This window comes from Rosa chinensis, chromosome 1, assembly GCF_002994745.2.
Source record: "Rosa chinensis cultivar Old Blush chromosome 1, RchiOBHm-V2, whole genome shotgun sequence".
NCBI classification, from domain to species: Eukaryota; Viridiplantae; Streptophyta; class Magnoliopsida; order Rosales; family Rosaceae; genus Rosa; species Rosa chinensis.
This window is the reverse complement of record NC_037088.1, coordinates 9,189,991-9,202,229: the sequence shown is the minus strand read 5'-3', so window position 1 is coordinate 9,202,229 and position 12,239 is coordinate 9,189,991. Positions and strand designations below refer to the sequence as shown.

The window sequence follows — 12,239 nt, the reverse complement described above, 5'->3', positions numbered from 1 at the left end:
ATTCATCGTCATGAGTCCCATTTTCCTGCAATTTTTTACATTCAATTGTTCTATCACAATTAGAGATTGATTTGTGGATTACAATTAGATCAGCAGATTTATAGTTGGAAATTGCAAATCGCTGAATTTGGACCTAGAGATTGGTACAATTGTTTTAGCTGGTATCTAGCTGGGTTTGATGGAAAAGAAAATTGAAGATGAAGCCAGTTTGGATTGTTGAACTTGAAGCCTTCAGAGAGCACTCCACCAAGTGTGTACGATTATTTGGTTGTTTTTATCTTTAACTAAAAATAATTTAAGTTTAACATAATTAAGTCTCTGTTTAACAGAGTTAAATCTCTGTTAGTAGAGAAGACAGGTGGCTAATGTTTATTGGAGGGACAGAGATTTTGGAGACAGCTGATTTCCTTCCTTTTACTTCAGTGTACTTTCATCTGACAGAATAAATTGGATATGGAGTTAAGGAGGTGGAGTAATGGAGCTAAACAGTTTAAACACATTCTTTATCCAAATAATTCTTTCCCTATTACTGTTCAACACGTGCATTATTTCAAAACCTAATAGGCATGATGAATAACTTTTGTGCCAGCGTAGACAAAATCACCACTTAACAGGTTATGAGAAGTAAACACAAGGCAAAGGAAAGGATTGAGAAACAAAATGGAAGAGATCATGAAGATGAATAAATAATAATCCAACAGTTGTATGTAAAAATGAATTTCAATGATCGAGTAGAACTAGACTTTCTATGTAAGTATGGCGCTTACGATCGCACATAAGGATTCCGGTACTTTTAAGCTGGTTGGATTCAAGATCAAACAACTGTAGCTTGAGGTCAGTGAATCTTGATTGTTCTTTTACCAAGAGTCCATTATCTGTAAATAAGCCTATTAGTCGGAAATTATTTGCTTCAGGCAGAAAAATAGTACGCAGCCTTTGAAAAGACCCTTCTTGCAGAACCCATAAATCAACGTCCTTATGACCTTGAAGCAGGCATATGGTTTCCTTGTACAGTTGAATAATGACATCACCCTTAACAGGCGGTATGGGATCTGGAACCACCAACTCATCAAATTTTTCGCTCCTTGTATCAAAGGACACAATCCTATAATAATCTTCAAAAATCAGCCAATATACTATTCCATTGCAAACCTCATGACCTATGAAATTCCATGTAGAATTAAACCAAGGAGTAATTTCAATCATCTTCCAGGAGTTGGTGCTAAGACTATACACCTCAACTTCCATGGAACGCTTTTTCCGTTCATGCAACATCTTTACCACCTTGTAATCATTATGATTTGGGTGAAAGCAGAATGACAGATAGCTTCTTGAAAATAAGCGGCTATGATCTGGGATGCAGGTCTTGGGAAGAGATATAGATTTTCTAATAGATGGGTTCCATATGCATATAGAACTCGTTGAACTCAATTTTTGATCAGAAATACAAACTAAACCATTGCTTGAACCATATACTCTACAGCGTTCTTTGGTCCACGAGGGATGTTGTAACTCCAAGCACTGCTCAAATGTTTCATTAGAAGAAAGTGAGATGAGTGAGCGGCCGCCTCTATAATAGTGGTGAGAAATTAGGAAGAGATGATCATGATTTTTGATGTTCCTGTTGAGATGTGTGGTAATAAAGCTTGAGCTGCCAATCAAATTACTCCATGACTTGCATACACACATAAACCGTACGAGGGATTTGGCAGGCAGTCTTGCTAAAATGTTAATCAAGATATCTTCACATATGAAATTTTTCGTATGCGAGTCCTTCATCCTGACAGAAACTAAAACCAAATAAAGTTAAAAAAATTATGAATCGTGAAACAGAACAATACTTGCTGTTAATTTTTGACAATATCAGATCTGTTTAAGAATGAGAGATTTGAGAGAGATTGATGAGAGAATTGTGTGTTTCATTATTGAGAATAGGAGTCCTATATATAGAGATTACAAAGACATGTTTTAATGTTACAAAGGAAAATTATTCCGAATAGGACTAGGAATTCTAAAACATTCTCTCCTATTACAATCATGGAACTAATCCTAATTTGATCAGACACACATAAATCGATTTCCTTCAACAAGATCAATATTCAGACATTTTATAAATATAAAACAATTGGTCGAGCCTAATCGTCTTAGGACTAGGAAACATAATTCAAACTAGAAATTGAGACAGAAAAAATTAGGCTGAAGGCTAAACTTTTCCTACGTTTGGACGGTTTGGTAGAGTAGACAAGATTGGATTAGGATTTCAAACTGGATTAGACAATAGTAGATTGGATAGCATCTCCTAACTCCAAACCACTCTTGCGTTTGATGAATATTTTATCCAAGAAACAACTATTGAATTCCTTTTTTAATTTTTTTATTATGTTTTATTTTTTCTTTTCTTTTTCCGAGCACTGCCATTGTTGATACAAACCTAAAATGTGACATTACATCGATACAAATTCGACTTACGATTTAATACATCAATAAAAAATATTTTAAAAAAATCAGTTAAATGACATGATCCATAGAAAAAAAAAAAAAAAACCTCCAAATTTCATAAGATCTATCAGCAAAAATATCTTGCAAATACCATGATCTAACTAATCCAAAAAGCACAATCTGTATGACGAACTCCCTCTTTCCTTGCGCTTAACGAGAGCCAAAAGCTAAGCAGAATCAGCTATAAGTTTAAAAGCCAAAATTCAATTTGTAGTTGAAAAGTTTATCTTCAGATTTAGCACTAGATTGCTGGTCTAGTTATACCTTAGAATCAAATGCATCAGCATGCTCTTGATTAACTTCCTCTACTATTGTAGCAGGTACTTTGGGAGCTTTTTCAATTGCATGGTCCGCTCCAAATACAAAAATAGCATTGTGCACTTCGGCAACAAAAATGTTCCAAAAGAACATATGTGTGCTTACGCACTTTGATCCTACATCCACATAAAAAGAAACCTTCAGATTTGTTTCACTTTTTGGTTGGACATACATGTAAATGAGAGCTAAACTTTCTATGTAACATTTCACAAAAGAAGATTCGCAAATTCTTTCTATTTGTAAACCCAACAAAAAAAAAGAAAAAGGACAGAAGACTTCACGTCTATTTAAAAGAGACATACACATAATAAAATTGTAGATAGGTCCCAGTTTTCCTTCTCCTCCATTCTTGCCTTCTTGGTGGTTCTTCTATTTTTCAGAGTCCTTTGCTTCAGTCTTCTGTGGCACTAAATCAGAAACCTCAAATGATAATTAGAAAGAAATTTGATAAAACTAATTAAGTGAATGTGTGTTGGTTGCAAAAGAGAACATATAATAATTCATAAATAATCTACTGAAAAGCTTAGCTGAACAACTGTGATTAAATAACTAGTAATAAATAATTATTTGACATCCATATTAAATCAGTTTGAAATGTTATATCCTAATGAACTACCTATGTTATACTTAGCCTCCTTTGATAGTCTAATTATATCAGAAAACCACTTAAGATATCATTTTTTAGTGATCACTACTGAGCTTTTGCTAGGGTAATAATAAGTTTACCTCCGGGATAATCTGACGGGATTCCACTCTTTGAACATTGCTGTCCTTTATCCCTCTACAACTGAAACATGACTAGACAATTATGAAATAGGAAATAAGTAACAAAACCATCAAATCTGGGAGTAGGTACGAAATGTAACTAGACAATTAGAAGATAGGTTATATTTTTACTGTTCTGTTAAATTGGGAGTAGGTACGAAACATAACTAGACAAATACAAAAGAGGATATATTTTTTTGGTTCTGTTAAATTTGAACATTGCCTGTCCAAGACACCAGAGCCAATACTCCTATTAAGAGAAAGATTTACCAGTAGACATGTAATTTTGCATTCAAATTCAGCGTATTTATTCTAAATGACTCACAAAACTTTTACTCAGATTTATCAATAACATGGCATCAACAGTTCATATTTTTGGACGGGAGAACAGAAGAATATAGATGAAAACAACAGTCAGGAATACAAAAGAAACTAACCAACATCAAAACCCCAAGGAACAGGATCGTGAGGGCTGATGTGGGAACTATCAAACAACCACAGGTTTGTAAAGGAGGAAGGTGGATTGGTCTCCCATCATGACGACACATCCACCTGGAAGCCAAAGTCGCTATGACGTCAGCCGTTTGGTTGGCTTGTCTGCTGGACCAATACCAGCTAATTGCAGTAAATGAAGGAACCGAAGAGCGATATGCCAGATTACCAGAGCAGCAGTCTAATCTGAAGGAACCCTTGCAAATTTTAGAGCTGAGATGACATAGGAGGAGTATGATTCTAAAATGAAAGAAGAGACATTCAATGATGCAGCCAAAGAAAGACCCTCAATCACAGCCAAAGCTTCAGCAGCTACTGCTGACAGAGCACATACAGACTTGCTAGTACCAGCAACAATATCACCTGACGAGTTTCAGGCCATTGCTGCAATGCGACAAGAGAAAGATTCTGAATCTCAAGCCGCATCAGTATTAATTTTTAACGAACCAGTAAGAAGCGGGGTCCAAAAAACCATTTTAGTGATTTCGTTGATTTTTTGGACCCCGCTTCCGGTCACCAATTGAGAGGTTTCAATACACAAGTAGGCCTTGATGAAGGAAATGTCTAATTGTTTAGGGTTTAGGAAGGGGACTCACAATTTTTTGCAAGAGCCTACATGAAAATGGTTAATTGCGGCTCCCACACAGAGAAGCCAATAATAATCCAAACTCTGAACAAGTTCATTGACAGCATGCACATTTACAACAAGAAAGAAATTTTGGGGATCACCCCAGGAACAAAGCACATTGTATCAGAACGTTGAGTATAATAAATTGGAATAGCACACAATTGCAAATTGTTTGAAATAGGTGGTAGTGACAAACACAGTGTGAAAGGAAATAGAGTTTTTTTTTTTTTTGTTTCTCCTCCTTTTTCTTCCTCAAATTGGAAGTTCCTGGAGAGGGTTTCAGCTGATGCTAATTTTACGGTACTTACTATCAAGCTATATAACCTCCATATTGGATTCAAAGTTACAATACCATCAGTGTTTTATCCATGAAGAGGTAGAGACAAAAATCAAAAATTTTGAAAAGCAATAAGTTGAGAGCGACGGATAGAAAGTACTCCTTCACAGTTAACATTTTCAGTACTTGGATTGAAATGTTCCATAGAGGAGTAAGCAAATGTAGTTTCCAAAAATTGTTAAGGGGAAAATGGACCCCAAATGATTCAATGCTCTGAAGAAATAAGAAACATTATGACTTATTATTCATGTTTTGGCTAAAATTATGTAACTTCTTCATCTTAATTACAGCCATATAATAATTAGTTTGCTATGTAATGGCCGCTTATTCTTCTCTATTTTAGTTTTGTTAGTACTCTTCAGTTCGTGTTTTATATTACTTTGACTTTCGTTAAACTTTCAGATATTGGGGTTCCTTGATGTAGTTGCTCTAGAGAGTTAGTTACTGACACAAATTCCATAGTACGCCATTTCCCCTCACAAACCAGTATGAAGGATATTTTTTCAGCAGAATTAAATCAATTCACCCTTTATGAAAAACTGGTGGTGGGGAATGGCAAAACAGTGGGCAGGAGTGGATTGGTCAAATGCTTTAATAAAGATTGATTTGTAAAGCATAATGCTTTCGGTAAGGGTAAAATGGCCAAACTTTTTTGGGGATGTGGTTGTTAGCTGTAAATTTGGATGTGTGGATGAAAAGAAACAAGAGAATGTTTAAAACCTATGGTGGTGCGGAGTTGGAAGAGCTGTGGGAGAGTTAAGTTATAGGCATCTCCTTGAGCCTCTAAATCTAGTGAGTTTAAAGAATACTTTCTTACATCTATTATTCTACACTGGATGTATGGATGAAAAGAAACAAGAGAATGTTTAAAACCTATGGTGGTGAGGAGTTAGAAGAGCTGTGGGAGAGAGTTAAGTTATAGGCATCTCTTTGAGCCTCTAAATCTAGTGAGTTTAAAGAATACTCTCTTACATCTATTATTCTACACTGGCAATCTGCTGTAGCTTAGGCCAACACACCACGGAGTAGAAAACCAAACCACATTCCCACAGAAACTGATGAAAATCACAGTGGCAGAAAAAAAAAATTACTAAACAAATGCCTAAGAAATACTGCAAACAAGGTCAACCAAAATTGATTGTCATTTTAGCAAAAGTAGTACAAGTCTTGTCGTAAAATGCAGGGTCACGTGCCCAAAAGAAACATATCCAACTATGTCCCATGTGTAGGATCACTCCTAAGTCTAGAAACACATCAAGACTGGCTCCATCTAGCCAACTGATTTGGAATAGCTGTATACATTGAGTACAGGAAGTAAATTTCTTCAGCAGCTCTGCACTTGTAATGAGAGTAAGTAGCAGTTTCCACAGTATTTCTTTTGCGCAAAGCCAGAACAAATGAATCTGGTAACATAAAGGATAGACCAGACACTAGACACTAGACAGAAAGGACAGAGAATAAAACTTGAAACTTTAAGAAATAAAGTTTTCATTTTGTTAGGATTGTTGATCAAGAGTAAGCTTTCAGTATAGGTATCAGCAAACAGCTTTCCAGCCATTCTGATACCAGTGTCAGTCATCTCATCTGATTCCAAATCATATAGCTCTAGTCTATACTCATTGTGCTCATCAAGTTTCACAAGAATCAGCTCATTATGCAGCCCAAACCCAACTGGATCAATCTCCCTTCCCTTTGAAATTGCCATGTGTTCCTTTTTGAAATAGCTGTTTTCCAAAACCCAGATGTCAACAGCATGCTCCACCTTATCTGTTGTATGGCAATGAAACACACAGATTTTCTTTGAATCGACTCAAAAATAGAGATCCACCCTCCATTATTGCATTGGGTAGCTCCAGCGCTATGAAAAGCATAGTGCTAAGGTTCAAACAGAGAAGATGGACTTCATATATATCTGGTATCAGTCAGTATACAATTCCCTTGCAGACTCCACATTTGATAAAGTTCACAGACTCCTTCAGAATATCAGGAAGTTCTTCAATTTCCTTCCAACATTTGCTGTTCAAACTATAGATCTCTATGTAAGCTGACCTTCCATCAGAACTTTTTCCCCACACTGTTCTGACAACTATGTAGTAATCGCGGTCTGAGCTAAACCCAAACGAGAGAAGATTATGATCATCAGAGAAGTCAGGTTTGAGGAAGAGGGACTTTGGAAGTAGTACATACTTCCTTATCGATGGATTGCAAATGTAGACAGGACTTGTTAATGTGCAAGGTTTATCAGAGATGCAGATTTAGCCCATCAACTGAGCCAAATATCTCAAAAGGATTTTTTTTCCCAGTCGGGTGTTCAACCTCCACGCTTCCCATTTGAAGGCCGTTAGGAAAGAGATGAAGAGCATCCTTGGTAGCTAACGGGTACTCAGAAGGTTGGAGCTTTTTGTGATAAGAGATCAAGGAAAGATTTGTAGACTAATATATTGTGACTGAGATGGCTGGCAGCAAATCCTGGGTCTGAAATTATATGATTCCAGTCCTTTGATACACTTAGAAACCGGACCAGCGATTTGGTAAATAGCCTTTTAAGAATATCCCTGACAATATCTTCAGGGACATGACGGGAAGAAGAATAATTTTTTCTGTCTTTCATCCCCTGAAGAAGAGAGCATCATTGATTGAAAATGGTATGTAGGGAATAACAAAAGGGAAAGGGTGGGGTTCAGGATAACCAATCTTTTCCAAAAGTTTTTATCATTTTTGTTTTCTGTTTTTTGTTTGGTTTTGTTTCTTTTTGTCTTATTTTTGTTTTTGCGTAGCAAACAGAAAAGATATCAATCAAGGGAAAGAGGACAATCCAAAAACTAGGACCGAACTGCAAAATAGGGCTCCAGCCAAGACAAACAGATAACAACACATAGTGCCACACAAACCGATATTTTCCAGAAGTTGCTACAACCTATATTAGGGATTACTTTTCAGCATTCATAATCAAATTGTAGGTTTAATTTTTCAGTTATATAATTCTCTGAAGGAAACTTATATTTCACAACCATACCAATCAATTAGAGCAACCTATAATTGTATATCAAGAATAATTATCCAATTGAGAAGACAACTGCTACTTATACAATTTGTAATATATGGATAAACTTCGAATTAGTATTAGACTTAAGAAATTCTTATGAAGAGTATTTCAGCAAATTAAACATGTAAAAAGAAATCACTTACTTGTTTCCTTGTGGATACACTCACACTGCAACCCTTAGATCTTGGTCACTAATGAATGTTGACCTGTGAATAACCAATTGCTAGTTAATATATACTTTCACATTCAACTGACAGCTTTAATGCTAGCAAATGATCAGTGTAATAATCATATTTTTCTTTTGGGAAAACAATCAAAGCAAATTGGACAAGAGCTCCACAAGCAACAAGAAACAGAGAAACATAAACTTGAAAGAGGAGCATATCAATTGAGGATTAGATAAATTTAAGTCTAGCAACACTTCATTCAAGCAGCAAATGAAAGAGGAGCATAACCATAGTATATAGTGCCAACATGAGAAGTAAAAAAGAAACATGAAGTCATTATTCACAACTCAAAATTCATACAGCACAAATCTCCATCTAGTTTTCTGATACATAAACCTAAAATCAAATCATAAAAGGCATTAAATTTTTTCAACGTCAACCAATTCCATGAATGAAACTTTGACACCAAACTAAATTGACAACAAAAATAAGAAAGAAAGTGATAACATGATTTCCAGATTTTCATGAATAACCTGTGCAATGAAAAAGAAACCAATGTAATAGCGATTGGACCCCAAATAGATTCAACGGTACTTGAGAATAGAAAAGTTAGGTTCAGAGTTTTAACTCAAGTATGCTGACTCTAAACCTTAAGTCTGAAATTCTCCTGAATTAATGTTTCTCAGTACTGTTCATTGTGCAAAACATGCACAGTATACAGTATTGAAAGAACTTCAATTCAGAAAACAATAGCTCATATTCACGGTTTAGAGTTTAGGGTGGAAGGTTCAGGGGGTTGCAATCTTGGGTGATCATAAGGCAATGTTGACTAACCGCTGCAATTACATGACAATTCAACACATCCAATAAAACATCAAACAGTTGTCATGAATGCTTAAATGCCTAACTGCCTGCAGATAACTACATAGATACAGATTGCTTCAAATTCACTTGAACATAAATTTTCAGTGATACAGATTTCATTTAATAATAATGACTTCAAGAGCAGAGCTCCAGAATAACAAACCGAAAATTGAAAACAATAACAAAAGGTAAATTTGTTAACTTTCCCATAAAAGCTGACAAAGTGCTGCCACTTAAATAAAAGATTGCAAACAAATGAACACAATTTTAAAAACTACATCACCTTAACAACAAAAGCTCCTGTAGCAAACTTCTCCCCTAACTTCTTTGAAGTATCACTAAGCCTGAAACCTGAAACGTAATCAAACAGATCAGTCGATAACTGTATCAGCAAAATAAAACTGTAACAACAGAAAACGAAAAGATGCAAAACAACAGATAAAATAAAAGTGGACAAGCAACAAGAAACAGAGAAACGTAAACTTGAAAGATAAACACCCCAAACTCACCCAGAGGGCAAAACATCCATTCAAAACCTTCCAGTCAAGCGTATTCCGGTATTCAATCATCAAGAAAGTACATATATAGGGGGAAATGAAGCAAAAGAGACGATGTCTTTGGTAAATGAAATGTTGTGATCTTTAAATTCTACCGATACAGAAGCCCATCAAGCTTCCAGGTATTTCAGTCTAATACAAAGCTCCTACAAACCTACACATCTAATATCGTTTAGAATGTACAATGGCAATATATAAAACAATTCTGCATGCAGGGTTTGGCTTACTTCTTAATAACAACTCAGAACTTGAGAAGTAAAAAAGAAACACCAAGTCATTATTCACAACTCAAAACTTCATCCAGCACACTGTTTCCATCAAGTTCGTTGATAAATAAACCTAAACTCAAATCATAAAAGGCATTAAATTTTGTCCATTTCAACCAGTTCCATGAATGAAACTTTGATTTCCAGATTGACAACAAAAATAACAAAGAAAGTAATAACATGATTTCTAGATTTTCATGATTGGACCCTAAACAGATTGCATGGTTCTTCAAAATAGAAAAGTTCAGAGTTTCAATTCATGCCAAAAATGAAATATTTCTGTAACATTCTTGTTGGGTACAGAGAAAAACCTACCAGTACCTTTATCTACTGAGTTCAAGACTGAGTTAACTCCCAGCTTTCTTTCACAGAAAAGCACGCCTAAATTGGTGGCTGAAATGCGAGGCGCTGTGTTGAACTGATCGGCTGTTAATTAAAGACGGGACTGGAATCGCAATGGGTTTGGTGATTGGGCTCGGGGAGAGAGCTCCGCGGTTGTTATGGTGGCAGTGGCGGTGGTTCTGTTATGCTTTGGATTTTGGGGGTGAAGAAGCGGAAGAAGAAGAAAGAAGAAGCAGTTAGTTATTTTGGCGGCTCAATTTCCAATTTCAGCCACCAATTTAGGCGTGCTTTTCTGTGAAGAAACCTGGGGTTGTGAGTTATCTCACTCATCTGTACCCAACAAAAAAAGTTAAAGAAAGATTTCATTTTTGGCATGAATTGAAACTCTAAACTTTTCTATTTAGAAGTACCACGCAATCCGTTTAGGTCCAATCATGAAAATCTGGAAATCATGTTATTACTTTCTTTGTTATTTTTGTTGTCAATCTGGAAATCAAAGTTTCATTCATGGAATTGGTTGAAATGGACAAAATTTAATGCCTTTTATGATTTGAGTTTAGGTTAACTTCATGGAAACAGTATGCTGGATGAAGTTTTGAGTTGTGAATAATGAGTTGTTATTAAGAAGTAAACCAAACCCTGAATGCAGAATTGTTTTATATATTGCTATTGTACATCCTAAACGGTATTAGACGTGTAGGTTTGGAGGAGCTTTGTATTAGACTGAAATACCTTGGAGCTTGATGGGCCTCTGTATATTGGTAGAATTTAAAGATCACAACATTTCATTTACCAAAGACATCGTCTCTTTTGCTTCATTTCCCCTATATACGCTCTCTCTTGATGGTTGAATCACAACATTTCATTTACCAAAGACATCGCCTCCTTCTTCATTTCCAAAGACGTCGTCTCTCTTGCTTCATTTCCCCCTATATACGTACTTTCTTGATGGTTGAATCACAACATTTTATTTACCAAAGACATCGCCTCTTTCTTCTTTTCCAAAGACATCGTCTCTTTTGCTTCATTTAGTAGAAAAGAATACTTCAATTCAAGGTTAATTCGATAATTCTATTCATCCCACAATGAGGGTATATATACAAGTACAAAGGAGTAGTCTAACTGTAATAGGAAACAATCTTTCCATAATTACAGGATATCCTAATTAAATAAAATCCTAATTGCATACAGATTTACAGCGATTCTACACTCCCCCTCAAGTTGGTGCATAGATATCTATCATGCCCAACTTGTCAACTGAGCTGTCAAATACCTTCCTGGACACTCCTTTAGTAAGAACATCAGCTAATTGCTCCTCTGAGTTTACAAATGGAAAGCGAATAACCTTTCTGTCAAGATTTTCTTTAATAAAATGACGGTCAACCTCCACATGCTTTGTTCTATCATGCTGAACTGGATTATGTGCAATCTCAATGGCAGCTGTATTATCACAATGCAAATCCATAGGCTCTTTAAGCTTGTAACCCAGGTCCTTCAAGACATTACGAATCCACAACATTTCACATACTCCATGTGCCATACCTCGGAACTCAGCTTCTGCACTTGATCTGGCAACGACTTTTTGCTTTTTGCTACCCCAAGTGACAAGGTTCCCTCCAACAAAAGTGAAGTACCCAGATGTAGAACGTCTGTCCGTTTTATCACCAGCCCAATCTGCATCTGTGTACCCAACAACTTCCAATTCATCTTTTTTCTGAAACAGTAACCCTTTACCTGGCGCCCTCTTCAAGTACCTCAAAATACGAAATACTGCATCCATATGCTCTTCACTAGGACAATGCATAAATTGACTAACAACACTCACAGCATAAGCAATATCAGGTCTAGTATGTGAAAGATAAATCAACCTTCCTACAAGACGTTGATACCTCTCTTTATCAGTTGGCACTTGATCAGGATAGATAGCAAGTCCGTGATTCATCTCAATGGGTGTCTCG

The 12,239-nt window shown here is 35.9% G+C and overlaps 1 protein-coding gene across 12 annotated transcripts; it reads right to left on the bottom strand.

Annotated features, from left to right (window-relative positions):
• Positions 1-521: 521 nt before the first annotated feature.
• LOC112187811 (F-box protein CPR1-like) lies at positions 522-10,864 on the bottom strand. 12 transcript variants are annotated; one of them, XM_040512959.1, is made up of 8 exons: positions 10,261-10,864; positions 9,400-9,467; positions 8,229-8,291; positions 4,020-4,260; positions 3,544-3,604; positions 3,120-3,216; positions 2,764-2,933; positions 526-1,780 (listed from the first exon to the last, which is right to left on the bottom strand). In XM_040512959.1, exons 7-8 carry the CDS (start codon positions 2,784-2,786, stop codon positions 721-723), a joined length of 1,083 nt encoding a protein of 360 aa, XP_040368893.1. In that variant the 5' UTR covers positions 2,787-2,933; positions 3,120-3,216; positions 3,544-3,604; positions 4,020-4,260; positions 8,229-8,291; positions 9,400-9,467; positions 10,261-10,864; the 3' UTR covers positions 526-720. The 12 variants fall into 12 exon arrangements, 10 of the variants coding, with proteins under 10 accessions (XP_040368894.1, XP_040368893.1, XP_040368888.1 ...); XM_040512954.1 differs by having other exon boundaries at positions 3,120-3,224; positions 3,544-3,615; positions 10,261-10,863; XM_040512958.1 differs by having other exon boundaries at positions 3,544-3,615; positions 10,261-10,863.
• Between the last annotated feature and the right edge of the window lie 1,375 nt (positions 10,865-12,239).

Excerpts from the sequence above, each read along its gene's own strand:
- LOC112187811 (XM_040512959.1), bottom strand. The coding sequence starts at position 2,786 with ATGCTGATGCATTTGATTCTAAG. Across the intron at positions 1,781-2,763 it reads CTGATGCATTTGATTCTAAG|GATGAAGGACTCGCATACGA; the intron begins GTATAACTAGAC and ends AGTTTCTGTCAG.